Below are 20,705 nucleotides of genomic sequence, written 5' to 3' on the forward strand. Positions count from 1 at the left end.
GTTGGGTTGAGATTGGGTGTCTGACATCCTTGCTTATACTACTAACTAAATATTATTGATACTTGCTATCATTTCCTTGTAGTATCTGTGGTTTGGGGGATGGTTGTTGGTTTTAGGTTGAGTGTTTGTGGTAGTAGTGTATACAACTTATATGTTAGTGGATGCGATGTCTTATTGAAAATGAGATGGTCATGGTCGATTGAGCAATTTTGTATTCATTTTTTTTTTCTATTCAAGTAGCAGGTAGATAACGTATTAGGTAGGGGTATTGGGCGGTGGGATGTGGGTGTAGATAAACAGTTTCGGGAGTCTGATTCCGAGTCATCATGTGAGACACAAACATTCTTCCTTCTTTCTACAGTAGGCTAAGCAAAAGTTCATTCTAGACATGACATGGTAGTGCAGAAACTTGTTGAGTGATCGGAACACATATTGTTGGGAGCAAGTGGAACAAGTGGAAACATATAGGGGAGAGCAAATAACGATAATAGTAGGTAGAGAAGAGTGAAGTCGAGAAAGGGGTCTAGGGTATCTTGTCGTGCTGGGAATCCGCAAACGCCATGTGAATATCAGATCAAAGTAAAAGAGATGATTAAGAGCGGATGTTCTGGGAACAGATCGGTTAGTAAATACGTAAAAGCAATATATGAGTTGGGCGTCGGTGGACTTACAAACAGAAATGCGAGTTCGCGGGCTCCGAGTCTGGAGAGATTGCTTGATGCCTTCTCGTCCAGAGCACCCTCAACAAGCTCCCGCTTCTTATCCTGCAATTCAAGGATACGGTCTTCGACGGTATCCTTCACGACAATGCGGTGGATCTGAACAGGGCGAACTTGTCCAATGCGATGGGCACGGTCGACTGCCTGCTCCTCAACATAGGGGTTCCAGAAGGGGTCGAAAATGATGACCTGGGAGGCTGCGACAAGGTTCAGGCCTGCGTTGCCGGCTTTTAGCGACACCAACATAATTCTGCAGTCTTCATTGTCGGTAAAGTCCATCACGGACGTGTTTCGATCTGCTGGACGCATGCTCCCGTCGTAGCGTCGGTAGTCCCATCCTTGACGAGCGATCGGAATCTCCAGCAAGTCGAGTAGAGACGTGAACTGGCTGAAGATGATGGTTTTCTCGTTGCCTTCTCGGTGGTAGACATCGCGCAAGATCTCCATGGCCTTTTCGATTTTGGCACTTGACATCCAGGTCTTTTCGAGGCGACGCAGGTACTTGAGCTTCGACTTCTTATTCTTCTGAGCATCCTTCTTAAGTTCCGCAAGGGACTTCTTGTTCTTGGCTTTGCCCTTGCCCTTCGCTCGCTTGCTCCTCGTAGAGGGACCTTCTTCCTCATCGTCGTCCTTGACAATGAACCGAGACAAACCTCCAGCGTCGTCGCTATCATCATCGCTGTCGTCATCGCTATCCTCGTCATTGGCGTCTTCCGTAGCTTCTGTAGAATCAATCCCATCTGCCTCGTCGGATGGGTCAGGAAAATGCACTTTCTTGAACGACTGATGATCGGTGATTTTCTTTGGATTCACCTTCGCACGACAATTGGGACATTTCACTTCGCCTCCGTCGTCGCGCCCGCTCCGTAGGGCCATTTCTGGGTCTGATATTCTCGAAAAGCACTCCGCGCAGGTTCCGTGGCCGCAAGGGAAGAAGATGACGGGATTTTCGACAGCATCTATACAAATCGGGCATTCTAGCTCGGTGTTGTCCTTAAGCCGAGCAACAACTTCAGCGCTAAATGCTTTCGCATTGGCGATGAGATCCATGCCCTCTTCGGCAGCATTAACTTCGGTGGTGAAGTCTTTGATCAGATGAGGGTGACAGCACGCCTGTCGAAGTCGAAGGAGTAAAACCAGAATATTGGAATAGTTGCGCCCAACTCCTTGTTGGAGATACCGGTTGACCTCATTTTGACTGCGTGCCTCCAAAGCATTGTAAAACTCTTGCTCCTCCTCGCTGAAAACAGCATGGACTCTTTCGGAGACCTTGGGCGGTAGTTGCAAAATCGGTTTACCGTCAATTTCCGAGCTCTTAGTTCGCCGCAGAAGAATGGCCTTCAACAAGACCTGTAACTGGAGCATAGCCTTCTCACGCATAGCGGGACTAGATTTCAGTGGCCGGGTGAAGTCCTAGGATTCGGGGTCAGCCATCCTTCCGTTGATATACATAATAGGGTCAGGGTATACTCACGCGATTGAATGTCTCAATATTACAGTATGGGCGAATGCGCAGAAATTTGATCAGCGAGTGTAACTCTTCGACATTGTTCATCATAGGAGTCCCTGTCATGCACCAGCGGTAGGTGGTATTGAGCTGGCAGCACGCAAGCGCAGCTTTTGCATTCCGGTTCTTGATGCACTGAGCTTCATCCGCAATGACACGATACCATTTACAACGCCGCCCCAGAAGAGGGAGACTGTCTAAGGCTTTCCTTGCCAGGTTAACATCCCGTTCCTCTAGCTCCTCGTACTTCTGCTTCCGTTTCAATTCTGCGGCCAGTGTGCCGAAGGTGGTCAGAACCACGTCGTACCGCTTCAGTTCCCTGAAAGTTGTGAGCCGTTTATCGCCATGCAATACCCAAATGGAAAGTTGGTGCTTTCCAGGCCTAACCATCCTTTCAATCTCTCGTTTCCATTGTTGCACCAACGCAACGGGAGCAATGATTAGGGTCGGCTTGCGCTCGGGATCAGTCGATGGGCGGGACACTATGAGAGCAATAGCTTGTATGGTCTTTCCCAGACCCATATCATCCGCAAGGATACCGCCCTTATTGTCGCCCTCTTCCATAGACTTCATCCAAGACAACCCCAACTTCTGGTGCTCCAGCAGCGTGTACTTGAGTGCTTCGGGGGTTCCTTCGCGGTTCTGTAGGGCAATCTCGGAGTCGGGTCTGATGCTTTCCAGCAGCTTTTGAATATCTTCTTTCGTCTTGTTTGGGTCGGGCCCATAGATTTCAGAACCATAGTAATCACTAGAAATGTCAGTTGTGACCTCATCAATTAGCACTTCATGGGGGGCCGTCAAGCTACTCACTCTAGATAATCTCTGGCCTTGCCAAATCCACCAGGGCCCTGGTAATCTTCTAAGTCAATGTAGGGAATGTTTGAAGACCTGGAGTCATTGCCGCCGAAAATCATCCTTCCGGCTTGCTCCAACATCTCCCTGCCTGCGTTGAGTCTTGCCATTGTGTTTGACATGACATGGGGACCAAACACAGATCCAGATCCTATTCCAGCTGGCGGCCCAGGTGACACGTAGAGACCACGACTCTGCTGGGGTTGAAGACCGGGTCTGTTAGGCATCGTAGGGGCAGAAGAGCCCCAACGCGGGGGACGCTCATGTGGAGCGGCTGAGATGTGGCAATGGCGTTGGAAGTCGGATGGTGTGATCTCAGCAAGGTCGCTATCATCGCTACCAAGCAAGGGCTGGGAATCTTGGGTTCCATTGACGGGGGAACGATTGTAGCCACGAAGGTGAGAGTGCAGAGATTCCGATGGTTTTGATCGCGCCAGAGATTCGGGGAAACGGTCAGTGTCCGTCATAGAAGGTCTGTTAGACGCAAAAGCAGGACCGGAAGCGGAAACAGAAGGTCTTAAAGGGAATATGCTTTGCGAAGACGACGGCGACTCAGACGGCTCATAGAAGGAGTCATTAAGTCGGCGAGCAAATTCCGCGTCACGGCGCTCCTGTTCCCGGCGTTCCTCAAGCCATTTCTCGGCCCTTCTTTGCTCTTCTTGGATCTCGCGCATGATATCGGCGCTGTCGATGCCCAAGATCTGGCGTAGCTGTTCATTGCCAGCGAGAGGGTCTCCTAGGTCATCGTCGGAAGCATCATTGCTAGGCTCAGCCTCAGGACTAACGTGACGCAGCCGCTTTGGTCGCCTGGGATTTGGAGCCTCCAGGTCGTCTGTAAAATCCGAGGACCCCGAGTCATCTTCATCGTCTTCAGGGTGGCTATCCTCGCTGCTGAAGTGTAGACGCTTTCGCAGAGTCGACGGTCCATGAGCGACATCAAAGCGCAATACAGACCGATCATCGGAGGAAGAAGACGAGTCCACCGACGGTGTACTACCAGCATTTTGCGGAGCATCAGAAAAGGCACCATCTAGCTGTGCAGAAGACAAGCCTGAGTGGGCTGGACCATGTGGCGGAGACGCAGCGGACGGGCCCCCCGCGGAACGACCTTGGAGCACCGCTAGTCGCGCTTCCAGGCGTTTGATGACATCTAGAATCTCTTGTCGGTCTTCAGCTGCATCTGGACGTTCCTCGTCCAAGCTTTGCAGAATGACCTGGTTGAGTTCGATATCCTCTAGGATTTCTTGGATTGACGCGTCGGACGCGGAGGCCATTATTCCCGAAGTTACTGAGCAAGGCTAGACTGGCAGGGCGCAGGCCGACCCCACAAGAACTCAGAAAACTGGCGGATTGATCTCACCAGCGATCAAAGAGGGATCGCTCGTCTATTCTTAATAGACAATGGGGGAACAGAGGCAGTAAGAGAAGATCAAAGAAGGGGAAAGGCAAGGAAGAAGGAGATTAAAGTAGATGGGGGCGCGGTATTCGGGGGGATCTGATTGATGGAGTTGCGGGAGTCGCGATCGCTTGGCGGTACCTGGCAGCTGAGTTTAAAAATAAAAAGAGACAGAAGATGTAATTAACACAACACTCTTTTAGTCTTTGTTTCCCTGCTTAAGTGAATCTTTTTGAATGATCCTCTTAGGCGTCATCCGCAGGGACTGCGACCATGGTAAAGGGGTACGATCACATAAGTACCTCTGTGAATTCAAGGCTCTGAAGTTTGCCCCGGGTTGACTGGGTGGCAATCTCCATTCCCTACCGCTTCAGGATGCCTGAAAAATTGCTTTTGCCGGATGTCCGTTCTGGCCTGTCATATTGAAGTCTATCCCAGCTGAATATAAAATTTTTACAATTCTCTCCAGATTGCACTGGGAGACAACACTCCTTACTGTATCTTTTGTTTATCATCCAATCATCTTCAAAGGATCTAAATGATTCAGTAACTGTGCTCAATTCATGTGCATTCATCCGGCAGCTATAGTTCTTTAACGTAGTAGAAGCAGTAACACCACCGGCTGTGGCGCTCATTAGCCACACTTATGGATCTGCCCCCTTTTATGTGCACGTCTATATCCGGCATCTATCACGCTTCAGATAGTATTCCTTGTCTTCAGCGATGGGAAAGCAGTAATTTTGGCAGTCTTGCAGCTACTTATGATGGCATAGACAGTTAATGTCAGATCAGCCACAGTAGTGTCTTACCTCCATCTGCCGGGTAATTATGCATCATGCCATGATGCACATGTCTAGCATTCGCTCATCTCCGTCATTATTATGCTATGTTTATGAACACTGCTGGAACAAATGGTAAGTCTTAGGGGGAATCCAAGTCAGCCCTCATATTAAGGGATAGGACAAGAGGCAGATTCTAACTGTGGCTATGCTATTAGTACCAGCAGACTATACGAGGTAGGCAGAAGACAAACACTTCGACATATACATATATTTCTGTATGGAAATGGTTGTCGGATTGATGCAGACATATCTAAATTGAGATGAACACGTTGAACAGGGTCGATTGAATGAACAACCAGACCAAACCAAGAAGCAAGAAGACAATGACTACCAGTTCAAGGGCCATGGCTATGCCTCGTGCTGTAGACAGCGGCAGGCAATCGGGTCAGATCACGAGCTGCTCTTTGGGATGCAACGATAGGGTCCTCTGAAGAGCCAGAAGGAATGGATGAGGCCGGGAAAACATAGTTTTTCGAGCAGGACGGTGGGATTAAATAAATCAAGCGACAGCATGGTCACGGCTCCATGGAATATTCCTTGATGCTTTTATTTCATGAATTTTGTAGAGGAAAAAGCAGTAAAAGATGCTTGAAGTTGTTTAGCCTGCAATTCTGCTTGATTTAGGGAAGTTCCTTTTTGATGTAATGAGCACAAGTAATAAGCTCTATGTCTCAACGAATTGCAGTTGGACGCCCATCTGGCTTTCTTTATGGTTTTGACCAATAATTCATGATGCTGATACTATGTGGTTAGTCACGGCTCAAGACGGAGAACTACAAGTGATGACCATCAGGCGCTAAAGCAGACCGGGGTGGGATATGATACGGCCAGACAGGCCTGTCGACGAGAGTTTGGCAAACCTACTCCTAAATGACCCCTCTGCCTCCCAATGCCTATGGAGTATCTCAATTAAATGGGCAGGAACTGATTCAATTGTATATATATGATCTATCTAGATCTCAGAATAGTGTTGGCAGTAGTAGGAATAGGCCACGTAGACAGCAGAAATAGCAAAAAGAAATCAGATAGGCGGAAGGTAGCTGGAGGGTTGTGGCATGAGCGGAGGCCGGTGTGGAGGAAGCCTGGCTGGTGTGGCGGTAGCGCCTCCCTAAATCGTATTCACCGGAGTCTAATCTTCTCCCAGGATCGTTGGGCCCATAGTGGGAATGATCAATAGATACTTCGAGGTGATTTTTCACAAGCGCATGAAGCCTATCATTGAGTCCAAGATCAAAGAGCAGCAAAAGCAGAGGGATCCCGAAGCCCAGGAGGAAACACTGAAGTCTGTGGTGAGTACCTTTATCCACGGTTCGAATTTGTGCTGACCTTCCCTCAGGACAGCTTGCTGGACCTGCTCATTCGCGCCGGACTTCGCAGCAAATGGCCGATTGAAGCCACGTCCATGTGGTTATCATATAGAATCTTTATGATCAATTTCCCGGGTGTACACACGACTGCGGTCTCTGCTACAAGCGTTCTTCTTGATATTCTAAGTGATCCCATTGATGAGAATCTTGTCAATCATCTCAGAGCAGAAATTGAGAGCATTGCTGGTAATTCAAGTGGTTACTGGAATGCAGAGGACCTGGAAAGGGCTGCTCTGCTGGACAGTGCTGTGAAGGAGAGCCTTCGGTTGAACGGCATCAACGCTGCCAGCCCAACGAGGAAGGTATGCGCGAATTCCTCAATTTCCCCTTTCTCACTTCGTGGTTTCACTCATAATGCAGGTCGTCGCCCCCAATGGTGTCAGTCTTGCGAACGGTCTTTTCCTACCTTGCGGGACAAAGGTCGGGATCCCCCAGTATGCCCTCCACCGTGATGAGGAAATATATCCGGAGGCGGACAGATACAATCCCTATCGGTTTTACACCGAGAATGCATCTGAAAGCGCGATACGTCAGAGTTCGATGACCACAACTAGCGATGAGTATGTGGTCTTCGGCCACGGCCGTCGGCAGTGCCCTGGACGCTTTATTTTTGCCCACATCCTCAAGGTGTTCATCGCGGAGATGCTACTAAACTATGACGTTCAGCCTATCTTAGTCCGTCCGAAGATTCACAGTAAGTTTCGTTGATAGGTAGCTTTCATTTAAAGAGAGTATGTTTACTAATCACCATGCAGGATGGGGCCGTTTCCAGCTGCCACCTGTGACCACAAAGCTCACGGTCCGGCGCAAGAAGCGTGATTCGGTTATGTGTGCATGAAGTTGAGCCACTAAAGGCAATGTTCGGATGCCTTTTTGTTGCGGCGATCAGTATGTGTTGGAGCATTGGAATGGCCAATTTGATAAGATGATATGGGTTAGATTTAGTTGAGTTTAGACACAAACGATGTATCTGCCTCACAAATTGTATACTGTATGAATAGTGAGTGGAACGCCTGAGGCGGAAAGAATAAAATCATTTTCGGCCGGTCCCGCGGACAATCATGGGTGCCCGTGTGAGAGCGCCAAGTCACACGAGACGATCGCTCGCATGTGGGTATCAGCATCTGGTTTGCAGAATGGTCCTCGGTCAGGTTACTTAATTCGACTATATGGGGAAGCGGTGACGGAGTAAATATGTATGTAGATCTCCGAGACCGAGAAAGGTGTTGAGTCGTTGAAAGTTTATCAACAGGGTTGATCAAGGCAAGAAGCAAGTAGCTTTTTGTAGCAGTCTTGCTTGTGCAATTGAGCCAGCGAATCTGCACCGCTGACGTAGAGTCCAATGTAGCATTTTCTCCGACATCTGCAGCAAGGGGGAAGTGTAATGCAGACTGTGAAGCAAGAAGTAAAGGGATCAATCAAGTTGGTGGTGGTACTACTCCGTACTTCGTTGATCACAGATCACAGGGACTGGTTGGCTGGCTGACTGGTATCTATCTAGTGAGAGTGGTGGGCAGCCTCGGTCCAACCGTGCCGCGACCGCCTCCATTTCACATGTTCCGTCGCCCGAACTCTCCGGGGTAAGCTCGCCGCAATAATAAGCAACCCCGGGGTCCAGCGCTGCTATTAATATATAATTCCGGTCCCTCCTCGGTGACAGTCTGTCTGAATATCTGGTTACATCAAAACTTACTAGCTCCTCTCCTCTCCGTTCACTGTCGGTTTACCCTTTCTATCTTCTCTCATAGTCACCATGTCTCTCAAGAACGGTACGTCTATCCTCTCATCGCCATCCTAATGGTGAGCTGTGGCTGAACATCGTCACCCCCCTACAGACGCTTTCCCTTCTTCTGCCGCCTTCGACGCCATCAACTCGACTCTACAGGCTGATGCTGCCGAGCGCAAAGAGGCCATCAACAAGGCTAAAGCGGTGGTCGCTTTCAACATCAAGAACGATAAGGGCAAAGAAGAGAGCTGGTATCTCGACCTCAAGGACAAGGGTGTTGTAGGCAAGGGCGCCGCCCCTGAGGGAGGAAAAGCTGATGGTGAGTTCAAACAATTATCCACACCAGATGACGAATTCGATACTGATGAGACATCGATGTTATTGCAGTGACTCTCTCCCTTTCGGATGCCGACTTCAGTGCCCTCGTAAGCGGCAAGGCCAATGCTCAGAGGCTCTTTATGGGTGGGAAGCTCAAGATCAAGGGCAACATCATGAAGGCGACCAAGATGGAGCCTGTCCTGAAGAAGGCCCAGGGCAAGGCTAAGCTATAGATACCCGGTTTTTGTTCGTTATCTTTTTACTACAGTTGAAACATCAATATTGAAACACTGCTGGTATTGTGTTTTTTTTTATGTGTCAGCTGGTACTGTTTGCATTGTAGGCTACAGGGCACTGCTACTATCTATGTACTAGGGGTAGGCTTAAGAATGCTGCGACGTCATTTCAATCAGGTGGAACGTAATCCCAGTAGATTACTAGTATTCGATGACACGTGACCCGAAAACACCGTAATATCAACCGCTCCTTCCGAGCGCGCCTAGATAGCAAGAATCAAGCGTTTATGACGACTTCAATATTGATCTATAACATCGTTCCAAGAGGTTATGAGCCTGGCTCCAACATGATGTCTAAACCCTATACCAGCAAGCTGTCGGTTCAAATATAGGCCTGATCAACCTACAAGAATTATGGCATATGATGTCCTGAAGTCTACAGAGAAACGACTATTACTACATATCTAGATAGATGTCCCTAAGCAGCAAGTTATCTCCTAGAAACTGAATTGAATTATTGAATCCACTATACCGCAGCAAGTCTGAGGGGGCCGTGTTGAGACATTTGAATTACCCCTGCTGCTTGGTGGCCATCGATATATCGTTTCACTAGTTTGGTCTACGAAGTACTTGGCAGAAACATATAAGTTCCAACAGTATTCACCAAGACTGTAGGATGGGGAAACACTCGAGCTCGTAAGAGTTAGGGAGAAATAATTTCGGAGAAAGACCGATGATTTTATGACTGTGTTTCGTGTTATTGTGCCCTCCATTATCGGGCTTTTATCACGGTGGTTTCCATAAGATGGACTGAGTGGTCACGTCATGCCGATGAAGTATATATTTACCGACGCAGTGGTCGCTACTGCCACTACACTGTACTCATATTACTATGTGGTACCCTCACCAAATTATTTATTGAACTAGAAATAGCGGACAATCAGATCGGCACTCTCCGACTACCGAAAGGATTAACTTAATGGACACATGTAGGTGTCAGCCATCTGCGCAAAAAAGGCACGCCCTGCAGCTGCGAGAATGAGGGAACTTGCCATGGAAACCAAATTGGTGAAAGAATTGCGGGTGACCCGAAGTGGGAAGAAATCACAATACCCCGTATTGAGACGGTTTGACATGCCGCCTGCACTTCAGGGTGTGTGTAATAGACGTAACAATACATAATGTGGAAGACATGGATGGGAAGTGCAGAACAAAATAAAGAAACCCTCTTTTCTTCCAACATCAGGACCAAAGAGCCCCATCATCATAATCATGATAATGGCCGCCGGCTACCTCGTACAGAGTCTCTTTGCTAAGGAAGACCCTGGTCGACCATGGCTCATGGCCGCCTCGCCTGGGGCACGTAAAAAGCGAAAGCGCCTTTATGTCATCCCGCCAAGATGTCACCTTGCATACTCATCACGTGACCGTAATTTTTTCTGCCAGCAACCTTCCCTCTTTGCCGGCAAAAGTCGCGAGCCGACGCTTCAAGGCTAAAAAATAAAGCTCACTGGAGCACACACCCCCATCTTCACCAAGGCAGAGCGCATCGAATGGAGCCGCGCCTCTTCATCACTACATCTAGCAGTACCTAACGCTCACTGCTCTGCCTTTCACCTTTCCCCCCTCCTCCTTTGATTCCGTTTTGGTCTCGTGGCCTCGCTAGTTTCGCGCTGCGCGATTCATTCACAAGACGATCGCGCAATAACCTGCCCTCACTTCCTGGACAGGTCTATGTTTGGATAAACCACAAATCTGGACCAAATCTCTCGCGATTTATCGATACGACACCTGCGCGGAATACGTTGATCGCCTGGCTCGCCGGTCCGTTCACACGTACTCATTTTAGAGGGCCCCGTATCTCAACCGACGCACCATTTCAGAGTCTTTGGAGCTACGGACACAGATTCTACCGGACGGATTCGAGAGGTCAACTGCAGTCCCCAGATACCTTTTGTACGCAGTGAATAATCGTACACCGTGCATGCCGAACGGTCATTAAGGGGTGAATTCGGACGTCTAAGAAGGGGCTGAAGCCAACTGCTGTCTAAAACCGTCGAGAATCTCGCCGCTGAAGACGTCGGGGGCTCCACTATAGATGTCTAAGAGATCGGCCCAGGGCCCTCAAGGGGACAAGGATACCGATCTGTTTCAATTCAACATGTCGAGCACACCGGACGATAAGGCGCAGCGGGCAACCGCGGCGCAGCTAGCGAACAGAAAGTAAGTGGATGTAGACCGACCTTTACGGCCAATGTCATGCATGCAATCATTCACTTGTCCTGCAGCCCCCCAAAGTTACTGGGACGTGTGCTGAAAACAGGGCTCGAGTTTGATCTCCCATTCTATTCTTTGTATTCTCTCCTCGTCCAACACCTCGCCTTATCCACACGCTCACACCCTTTTACCTTATGTTTCATCTTATCATCTCGCTCATCAGTCTCATTTGCACGTCATTTAATTACAAAGTCGTTGCTAACACTGTTATCAGAATCAAAGAAGTTCGGAGGCGTCGTCCCAACAGTGCTGCTCCGAGTGCTCCCGCGCCGTCGTTTGGCGGAGGTCCTTTCGCTTCCATAGATCCTAACACAGTCTCGTCCACGCCCGCTAGTTCCCAGCCAGCCTCCAACGGATTCACTTTCGGCCAGAGTCAGAACCAGAGTTTTCCAGGAGCTAGCTCAGCGCCCAGCCAGAACGGAGGCACTCCATTTGCTTTTGGCTCTGGAGGCGGTGGAGGCTCGTCTTCTTCCTTTAATTTCTCTTCATCCTTTGGAGGTACAAGCTCAGCTAGCAATCCATTCGCCAGTATGAACACTACTACTTCCGACCAGTCATCTAAACCGGCTAGCTTCTCTGGCTTCCAGGGCTCACTCTTCAATATCCCTCCGGGCGGAAACCAGTCTCCCGCTCAGCAGCCTTTGCCTTCAGGCTCAATATTTGGCACATCTTCCCAATCGAATGCTAGCACGGGTGGCCTTTTCGGCGCCAGCACAAACAATGGCCCTTCCGCCTCTGGTGCGGCTACTCCTGCGTCAGGAAGCATATTCGGCCAAAACAATGCAGCTGCCGCTGCTAGTACCCCTTCCACGAATCTCTTCGGGCAGTCTAGCGTGAAGAAACCGTCCCCATTCGGTCAATCCTCAGCATTTAGCGGAGATGACTCGATGCAAACTTCCCCTGACGCAAAGGGTAGCGGGTCTCAGCAGAAACCATCTATCTTTAGTAGCGCTCCTCCGGCTCAGCCTAGCTTTGCGGGCGCTGGAAGCACTTCATTGTTTGGCGCATCTGCTTCGTCGGCGGCAGAGACCCCCTCCAAGCCCGTCTTCGATTTCAAGGCAACCACCCCTTCAACATCACTGTTTGGCGGCGCTGCCACCCCAACCCCCTCTGCTTCCACACCCGCCCCGGCTGCTGCGACCACCGCTGCTCCGGCATCATCCTCATTATTCGGCGCTGCTTCGCCCGCGAAGCCATCTACGCCATTCCAGAATCCTTTTCAGTCATCGAACCTCTTCCAGACCACACCCTCAACATCGCAAAAGCCCGACGAAGAGAAGAAGGAAGAGCCCAAGCCTGCCGACTCGCAGCCTAAATCTCCATTCCAATTCTCTGCATCCACGACTACACCAGGCTCTCTGTTTGCTAAGAGCGATGCCCCTGCCTCTCCAGCTCCGGCCGCTCCTTCGACTGGTTTATTCCAGACTTCGTCTACGAAGAACCTCTTTGAGCCCAAACCACCTGCAACTGCAGACGCGGAACAGACGAAGGCGCCAGCAAACCCTTTTGGTGGCTTGTTTGCGAAGCCGGCGACTCCGAGCAAACCTGCAGGCGAGCAGCAGCCCCTTCCCTCCTCTTCCACACCTTTCCAGGGACTTTTCTCCAAGCCAAGTACTTCCAATGATGCAACAAAGACTAGCGAACCGGAAAAGCAGGCCACCCCTGGTCCAATGTCATTTGCTCCCTCCAGTGGTGGTTTCTCCCAAACCTCCAATCTTTTCTCACCCAAGCCTGCAGCATCACCGGCTCCCGCCACGGAGACTCAAGCAACGGCGGCTTCAACCTCTGCTGCTACCGTTGATAGTCCCATCAAGGTCAATGGCGCGAATTCCTCACCGTCGGTTTTCACCAATGGAAACACTGCACCCTCCACTTTCGGACAGATGCAGACTCCGAAACTGGCAGGCAAGACGACGGACAAGAAAACTTCCGAAGATGCTGAGATGCTTTATCGCATGCGCACACTGAACGAGTGCTTCCAGCGCGAACTGGCTAAATTGGACCCCTCGAGCCAGAACTTTGACGCCGCTGTCCAGTTTTACATGCGTGTTCGCGCCACCCTTGGCGCTTCTGTTGGTTCAAAGCGCAAGGCATCAGGCGAAGCTGAGGATGCTGTTGCAACCAAGAAAGCTCGGCCATTTGGTATCCCCTCCGAAAAGGCTGACACGCCCAAAGAGAACTCTACTACTCCGGCCGTGTCTGCACAAAGCTCCACGCCGTTCAAGGGATTTGGCATAAGCCAGGCCTCTCCGACAAGTGCCAAGAGAAAGTCCATCGATGAGGGCGATGACAATAGCCCTGCTAAGCGTGTCAACGGAGACTCCAGCACAGCAAACATATTTGCTCAGTCTTTCTCAAAGTCCAAGACCGAGGCTGAGAAGCCTGAACCTTCCGTGGTCAAGCCGTCCACTCCCGAATCTACTAAACCCGCTTTATTCTCTACTACGCCAACTACGGCGCCCGCCAAACCTTTGTTCTCTGTCTCAGACTCGGCTTCGAAGGGTTCGGCTTCCACCTCGCTTTTCTCGTCGTCTATGTCCAGTGCTACTTCAACATCAGCCGCTTCCGGAGGAAACGCCCCCAAGAATCCTTTTGTACTGAAGCCCACCTCCAGTGAGGGCTCTTCCACAGGCTCTGCGGGTGGCACAGACTTCTTTGCCCAATTCAAGGCCCGATCTTTCGAGGATGCCGAGAAGGAGAAAGAGAAGCGCAAAGCTGAGGATTTTGACTCGGAGGAAGAAGACGAAGCCGAGTGGGAACGCCGTGACGCTGAGGAACAACGGAAAAAGCAAGAGCAGTTTGGGACTCAAACCCAGAAACGCGCGAAGTTCGTCCCTGGTAAAGGCTTCGTTTTTGAAGACGAGAGCAACGAATCTCCTGCAAAGAAGGCAGAGGACTCCTCTTCCACTACACCCGGCGCTGGCACCATCTTCTCTAGCCAAAATAACGCTGCAGTCAAGTCCAACAACATTTTTGGTCATCTGTCGGCGACTCCATCTGAGGCCGAAGACAATGACAACGATGCGGATGACACGGAGGAAGCCTCTACTCCTGGCGACGAGTCGGACGATGCGACCGAAAATGCTGTTGCAGCCGATAAGAAGGCTGAATCTGCCGATTCATCAGCCAAGGAACCCGAAGCTGGTGGTCGCAGTCTTTTCGATCGCGTTCAGTATGGTGAGGACGGAAAACCCAAGCGCCAGGGTGAAGAGGAGCAAAAGGGTAACGTTTCGACTCTCTTCGGGTCGTCCAACTTTTCGTCCTCCTTCAACACTCCCGCCTCCCTCACCCCAGCCAGCAGTGGCGAGTCCAACCAGGCTGCGCCAAAGCCCGCGACGACCAACCTCTTTGGCGCTCCGAGCGCAACCAGCAGCATCTTTGGTACTCCCTTGTCTGGTTCTGGAAACAGCACCCCTTCCATCTTCAATGCAGCCCAAAGCGCTACTAAGCCAACTGGGGATAACACATGGAAGCCCGACTCTCCGATTAAGTTTGCCAGCGACTCTGCCAGCGCTTCATCGTCAAAGCCGGACTCTGGGTCGGCAACGCCAGCGCTCGAGGCGCCCAAGCCATTCTCCAATCTTTTCGGAGCACCGCCTTCCCTAACCAAATCATCTACGTCTAAGGATGCTCAACCGTCCCTTGGGTTTACCTTTGGTACACCGGGACAGTCGTCGCCGTCTGTCTTTGCTCCATCCACACTTACTTCTGCCGCTCCCAGTCGCTCCACCACCCCCGGAGGTGCATCTGACACGGGAGCAGAAGAGTCGGGAGACGGTGATGGCGCCGAGTCCTTACCTCAGCTCGATCTCACGCGTGGTGGCGCCGGAGAGGAAAACGAAGATCTAGTGGCGGAGAGCCGGGCTCGTGCCATGAAGCATACGACCGGCACCGGTTGGGAGAGTCAAGGCGTCGGTTTCCTTCGCGTTTTGAAGGATCGGACCACGTCTCGTGGGCGAATCGTCGTCCGGGCAGATCCGAGCGGCAAGGTGATTCTGAACACGCGCTTGATGAAAGAGATTCGATACTCCGTGGCTAAGAACAGCGTTCAATTCCTTGTCCCTCAATCCGAAGGCCCTCCTCAGATGTGGGCCCTGCGGGTCAAGACGAACGCGGATGCCGAGCGCCTCTGCAAATCCATGGAAGAAACAAAGAACTGAGTACTGCACATTTTGATTACTACGACTAGATGCGGTACATAGGATATGCGACTGAATTTACTTGATGGACTTTGCAGGCGTCTAAGTGGCGATGTATTATGATGTGCTTTTCTCTTACTTCTGTTTTATATCTACCTTGCCTTTCTGCAACAGCAGACCCTCCACCTGCGCCGTTTTGGGTCAACCAACCCCCTTCTCCCTTTTGTCCGTTGAAATTGAATCGTCCGGCCTTGCAACTACAGTTATTCTCTTTTTTTATTCACGACGGGCCGATAAAAGACTATCGGCTGTCTGCCGCCCGAACAAACAGACGGACATTTGTGGTTTCTTCCCTTCTCAAATATTCTCACCGGGAACTTGTCTTTGAAGATTGGTGTCTCTTCTCATTTTCTCCCTTCACTTTCACCTTTCAGACGCCTCAGTTCTCCCTTCTTCCCCGAATTTTCGAGAACCTGTGTAAGTAAAAATATTTCTTTTCTGTTTTCGCATCATGCAACTTGACTGCTGCGGCTGCATCTTCGGTAGCGTCGTTTGTTACTCTTACTCTCTGTCTGCCCAACCAGAAAACAGGCGCATCTAGCATAGCGAGTGGGAATTCGAAGAATCTGGTTTTTCTTTCTTTACGAAATGGAATTGTGCTTCTGAAGTTCGATTTTGCCATTGTCCATGTTTATAATTTATTTTAAGAATTCTAATAAAATTCTTCCACATTCGGATTTTCTTCTGTAGTATCGGGAAGAGGGGAGAAAAATGTGTAGTTGCATCAGTGATGGCCCGTACAACTACAAGGACTGGGCATAAGGTATGCACCCCGCTACCACGACGAGCTACAGCCATGGCCAACGACACCGATTAACAGGTGACAAAGGTCTTAAGGAATGTAAGGGATGGTAACTGATAGCCGACAATCCAGCCAAATCCCATTTTCACTATTACGATATCACTGACGGGTCAGTCAATCTATTTCTTCTACATGGTAATGGAAAGTGGAGGGACCAAAAAAATTGTGATTTTGGAATTTTTTTATTATCTCTTCCAAAAAGCCGAACCCCGTCCCGTTGCATCATCCATCATGAAAAAAGAAAACCCGTCAAGCTTGCAAAGAATCTGGGCTTCATTTTTGGGGGAATAAGATACATGATGTTGTTTTTTTTCATCGATCAAGGAGAAAGAGTAATTTACTCCTCATCGACAACGGCGGTGTGAAGACCCTTGACATCCTTGACGTTGACAGCCTGGACGTAGGAGTAGAGCTTCTCCTTGGCGCCCTCCTCGTCGTTACGCTTGCGGGAGATGCGGACACGGAGACGGTAGGGGACGCCCTTGACACCGGCCTCCCAGACCTTCTTGTTGAGCTGGGGGTCGACACGGACGTCGGTGGTGCCCTATTCAATGAGAATAGCGTTAGGTGGTTGTTTCCTTTTTTTTGCATTTGAGTATGGGGGGAAAGGGGGTACTAACCATAGCACGGGTGGCGAAAGCGCGGATCTCCTTGATAGCACGAGGAGCACGCTTCTTGAAGGAAACACCGTGCATCTATACCCAAAAAAAGAACGAATATTAGTCTTCCGCCCGAATGCCATCTGATAGATGTGATTTTGAGAAATTTTGCTTTGCGAAATTGCGGCCATAGAGGTGGACTTCATCAAACTAATTCTTCTTTTTATGGGATTTGTTTTTTTTTCCTCTTTCAGAAAAAAAAAAGACAATCTGGTTCCTGATTGTTCCTCCACACATGTAATTTTTCAGACAGGTGCGGTAAGCTCATCCTGAACCTCTCCTTCTTCACTCTTGTTCTCCGAGTTCGGGAGTGGTAGAGGTGGGCGGAGGAACGAGGATTCGGGTTCCCGCTTGTCTTTTTGTTCTCCGTCCAATTGCCTCCATGTTTTCGAGGTTCCGCGGAAATCGCTCGCAGGTAGAGTCGAAATTGTGATGAATTCAAGTGCAGATTTTTGGCTGTGTTCAACGTACTCTCTTGTGCATGTTGATGGTGTACTCGCGAGTGACAACGTCGGCGATGGCCGAGCGAGTCTTCTTGCCGGTCTTGACGGGGGCGGACATTTCTGTGGTTGAGAGAAAGATGTTAGGATGGGTGATTCTCGCGCAGAGAATGATAGGTTCAAGCAAATTTGCGGAAAGATCTCACTCACTGAATGAGGGACAGAAGTGTCGGCTGTCGTGGGCTGCAGTGGTCGTCGACTGTCAAGGATGAGGAGATTTCGAGATGGTGTTTTTTCGCAGTGCTGGTGGGTTTTCCAGTGCGGCTCGCTTATCGCCTGTGCGCACCCTGATTCGTCCATTTTGCCAGCACGTGAATACCTTCCCGCAGCTAACTGTGTCATCGCCTGAGGCAACAATCGATCCCGCTTCAGTCTTGCTTGCTTGCTTTCCTACTCTCCTACTGTGGACTGTCACGCTCTTCCGGGACAATTAGGATAACGGTCGCGGACTAGGTTCATGAATCGTTCAATTACAATCTAGGCTATGACTCGCTCGCAGCATATATTCATCGGACTCAATGCGAAGTGCAGGGCTATTTGCTGTCGGCACTCACGTCCGAGTACAAATCGAACCGCCGCTGCGTGTAAATGGGAATACCCTTCCTCGTGTTCTGGATCGTCTCGTTATCCAGGTCCGCGTAGATAATGTCTTCCTTCTCCTCCGTCTCAGCCAGCACATTTGCGCTCGGATCCACGACCAAGCTGTGACCATAGGCGTGGTACGAGGCGCTCATGTCTCGAGCGGGACTGCACAAGGCCACATACACCTGGTTATCAACGGCGCGAGCACGAGCCAACAGCGACCAGTGCAGCGGACCCGTGGTAGTGTTGAATGCGCCCGGGTACACGAGCATGAAGGCGCCCTTCCGAGCTGCAATCATGCCGGCCTCCGGGAAGCGGATATCGTAGCAGATAGCCAGTCCGATTTTACCATAGTCCGGCAGATCGACGACAGTCAGCTGGTTACCAGGGGACAGGACCTCGCTCTCTTTGAAGGTGATCTTGCCGGGGATGTCGATATCGAAGAGATGAGTCTTGCGGTGGGTTCCAATCAAGGCACCGGTGGGGGAGAACACCAGCGAGGTGTTGTAGTACTTTTTCGTGGTCGGCTCAAGTTCCGGAATGCTACCACCCACCAAGTAGGCCTTGGCTTCTGCGGCGATGGACGAAAGCGCATGGTAGGAGGGGGACTGTTCTTGGGTGGGTGGGGAAGGAAGCAATGTCTCGGCGTACTTTGGGAAGTATTGGGTACCGTAGGGAGAGTTGAAACATTCCGGAAGGACGATGAGAGAGGCACCAGCTTTGGCGGCTTCGAGAACCTTGGAGCGAGCATGTGCGAGGTTTACTGTTTTGTCGGCGCCTAAAGATCATCAACTCTGAGGATTCAATTCGGGCCAACTTGGAGGGAGTGAGGAAGGCGGGGACGGAGAGAGATCACAGTCGTACGCACCTGAGGCCAGTTGGATCAGGGCCAGTTTCAATGGTTTCTTGAGGAGAGAGGCCATGATTGTTATTGTAAATTACAATAGTAGCGAGAAGGGTGTCTATCTATATGGGGGAAGTGAAGGGAAGGCGAGGCGATAGAGTCCGAGAGAAAGAGTTGGCCGAGTTGAAGCCATGCGGGGAAGCCAGTCGGAGTCGCTCCTTCCCTTCCCAGCTAACCTTGTTACTACTCACTCATACTCACTCCTCTCTTACTATCCAACCGCCCAAAAACTTCATCTCATCCACCACTTCTCGTGACTCACGTTATTGCAACAATGATACTAACGTATAATCATTTCCGTCGACTGTTACCTACTCGTCATCGACTTCGCAGTATAGTACTGACATGAGGGTTGCACGTGCGTCGTCACCTAAATCGCCTACGGAGAATACTTCCCGGATTAGGTTAAGAATGCTGTCTCATCCGCATTCTGCAACCATCTGCCCTACTAAATAAGTACGGACGGAGGACCCAGAGATCCCTCCGGCGATTTCCGGAGAAACAGCCGGCAAGGCAACATCAAGGCGACATAGCCGGGATCAGAGCACTGTTTTACAAATGCTTCGCGTGGGATCGTTATCAATGCAACGCACTCACTATATTACCATATAATATAGCTAGTCATGACCCTCGATCTTGTACACCCTTCTCGACTCTCTTATTGCGCCCCGAGCAGAAGGCTAGAACCTCCCAGTGGAGAGATGCGACTGATTGGCGATGCCTGTTACACAAACAACAAGAAGAATGCTACCGTTCTCCCGGGATCGTCCCTGTCTGAGATGTTAACAGCACTCAGCCAATCATGTGTGGATGGAGATTAAAGCCGACATGCTGGCAAATTGTTCTCGTACATTTAGGGCCCAGAGCAAGGCCCATGGTGCCAAGCTCTATCTGGCCACAAGCTTATGCTGAACGGTGTCGACTACTCTGGACTGACGTTTGGGTAATCTTCCTCCTGCACCATGTAACTTCAGCCCACACACACGCTTCTGGGCCCAAACTGGCGGAGCCCGTATGGGGACCCCCACGGTGCACCTAGGTCCAGTTGGTTGAATTCAGGGTACATCTATATTTCGAATCATATCGGCAATTCGCCATCGACTGTGTAACAAGGATCTCCCTGAACGTTGCTTCACCTGGTCTGCTCATGCCGTTTCGGGAAATCTTGGTGCCACCACGATGAATTGTAAGTCGTTAGGAGAATTCTATAAAGTGAGAGACTTGTAACTAAGCCGGGTCACGTTTATGCCCCAGCTTCGAATTCGTCTTAAGATTTTCATGGTCTCCACCGAGGCCTCCAGTTTCTACTAGAACGAACATTCTTGTCTACATCTTTGCTTAACTCTGTTGTCCCCTAAGCACGATGCCTTCTCATACACACACAGCCATCTTGGCTCTGGCTCTATCCAGTGCTTCGCTGTTTGCCTCCCCTGTTGGAGCTCATCCTGTTGGATTGCAGGCTAGGACTCCCGCAAGTGTACGTTCATATTACTATATAGAATTGTGAGCATGTTGTACTGACCGGTATACAGGATGAGCAGTCTGTCGGGCTTCTAACTCTTGGAGGCGGTTACACTCAAAAAAGAGATATTGGAGCCATTGATCAAGTTTCCGGCGGCGGCGGCGGCGATGATGACGATGATGGCTCCGGAAGCAATGGCTCTGGAGGCGATGGTTCTGGAAACAACAATGGTTCTGGAAGCAACGGCTCTGGAGGCAGCAGCGGAACCGGAGGTAGCAATGGCTCTGGAGGCGATGGATCTGGAAGCAATGGATCTGGAAGCAATGGATCTGGAAGCAATGGATCTGGAAGCAATGG

At 50.3% G+C, this 20,705-nt stretch overlaps 6 protein-coding genes across 6 annotated transcripts; 4 read left to right on the top strand and 2 right to left on the bottom strand.

The window, feature by feature from the left end:
- Nucleotides 1-592: 592 nt before the first annotated feature.
- BDQ94DRAFT_171914 (DEAD/DEAH box helicase) lies at nucleotides 593-4,352 on the bottom strand (the record flags this gene model as incomplete). Its single annotated transcript, XM_026771856.1, has 4 exons — nucleotides 593-607; nucleotides 672-2,132; nucleotides 2,194-2,974; nucleotides 3,037-4,352. 4 exons carry the CDS (start codon nucleotides 4,350-4,352, stop codon nucleotides 593-595), a joined length of 3,573 nt encoding a protein of 1,190 aa, XP_026624502.1.
- A 2,169-nt stretch (nucleotides 4,353-6,521) lies between these two features.
- BDQ94DRAFT_171915 (cytochrome P450) lies at nucleotides 6,522-7,521 on the top strand (the record flags this gene model as incomplete). The annotated part of the gene is made up of 4 exons (XM_026771857.1): nucleotides 6,522-6,605; nucleotides 6,653-6,985; nucleotides 7,044-7,377; nucleotides 7,439-7,521. The coding sequence occupies 4 exons, from the start codon at nucleotides 6,522-6,524 to the stop codon at nucleotides 7,519-7,521; spliced, it is 834 nt and encodes a 277-aa protein (XP_026624503.1).
- Nucleotides 7,522-8,262: 741 nt separating this feature from the next.
- Nucleotides 8,263-9,141, top strand: BDQ94DRAFT_146788 (SCP2 sterol-binding domain-containing protein). Its single transcript, XM_026766893.1, has 3 exons — nucleotides 8,263-8,452; nucleotides 8,519-8,728; nucleotides 8,797-9,141. The coding sequence occupies exons 1-3, from the start codon at nucleotides 8,437-8,439 to the stop codon at nucleotides 8,958-8,960; spliced, it is 390 nt and encodes a 129-aa protein (XP_026624504.1). The 5' UTR covers nucleotides 8,263-8,436; the 3' UTR covers nucleotides 8,961-9,141.
- A 4,227-nt stretch (nucleotides 9,142-13,368) lies between these two features.
- On the top strand, nucleotides 13,369-16,116 carry BDQ94DRAFT_146793 (RanBP1 domain protein). The gene has a single exon (XM_026766894.1). It carries the CDS (start codon nucleotides 13,775-13,777, stop codon nucleotides 15,398-15,400), a length of 1,626 nt encoding a protein of 541 aa, XP_026624505.1. The 5' UTR covers nucleotides 13,369-13,774; the 3' UTR covers nucleotides 15,401-16,116.
- Nucleotides 16,117-16,578: 462 nt separating this feature from the next.
- BDQ94DRAFT_160498 (carbon-nitrogen hydrolase) lies at nucleotides 16,579-18,905 on the bottom strand (the record flags this gene model as incomplete). The annotated part of the gene is made up of 6 exons (XM_026769227.1): nucleotides 16,579-16,785; nucleotides 16,862-16,936; nucleotides 17,372-17,463; nucleotides 17,551-17,599; nucleotides 17,955-18,760; nucleotides 18,851-18,905. 6 exons carry the CDS (start codon nucleotides 18,903-18,905, stop codon nucleotides 16,579-16,581), a joined length of 1,284 nt encoding a protein of 427 aa, XP_026624506.1.
- Nucleotides 18,906-20,249: 1,344 nt separating this feature from the next.
- Nucleotides 20,250-20,620, top strand: BDQ94DRAFT_171920 (uncharacterized protein; the record flags this gene model as incomplete). Its single annotated transcript, XM_026771858.1, has 2 exons — nucleotides 20,250-20,363; nucleotides 20,419-20,620. Coding segments are annotated over 2 exons (316 nt in total), but the record flags the coding sequence as incomplete, so codon positions are not given.
- Nucleotides 20,621-20,705: the final 85 nt, after the last annotated feature.

The sequence above is a fragment of the Aspergillus welwitschiae genome (assembly GCF_003344945.1).
Source record: "Aspergillus welwitschiae strain CBS 139.54b unplaced genomic scaffold BDQ94scaffold_23, whole genome shotgun sequence".
NCBI lineage: Eukaryota > Fungi > Ascomycota > Eurotiomycetes > Eurotiales > Aspergillaceae > Aspergillus > Aspergillus welwitschiae.

Excerpts from the sequence above, each read along its gene's own strand:
- BDQ94DRAFT_146788 (XM_026766893.1), top strand. Across the intron at positions 8,729-8,796 it reads TGAGGGAGGAAAAGCTGATG|TGACTCTCTCCCTTTCGGAT; the intron begins GTGAGTTCAAAC and ends ATGTTATTGCAG.
- BDQ94DRAFT_146793 (XM_026766894.1), top strand. The coding sequence starts at position 13,775 with ATGTCCAGTGCTACTTCAACATCAGCCGCTTCCGGAGGAAACGCCCCC.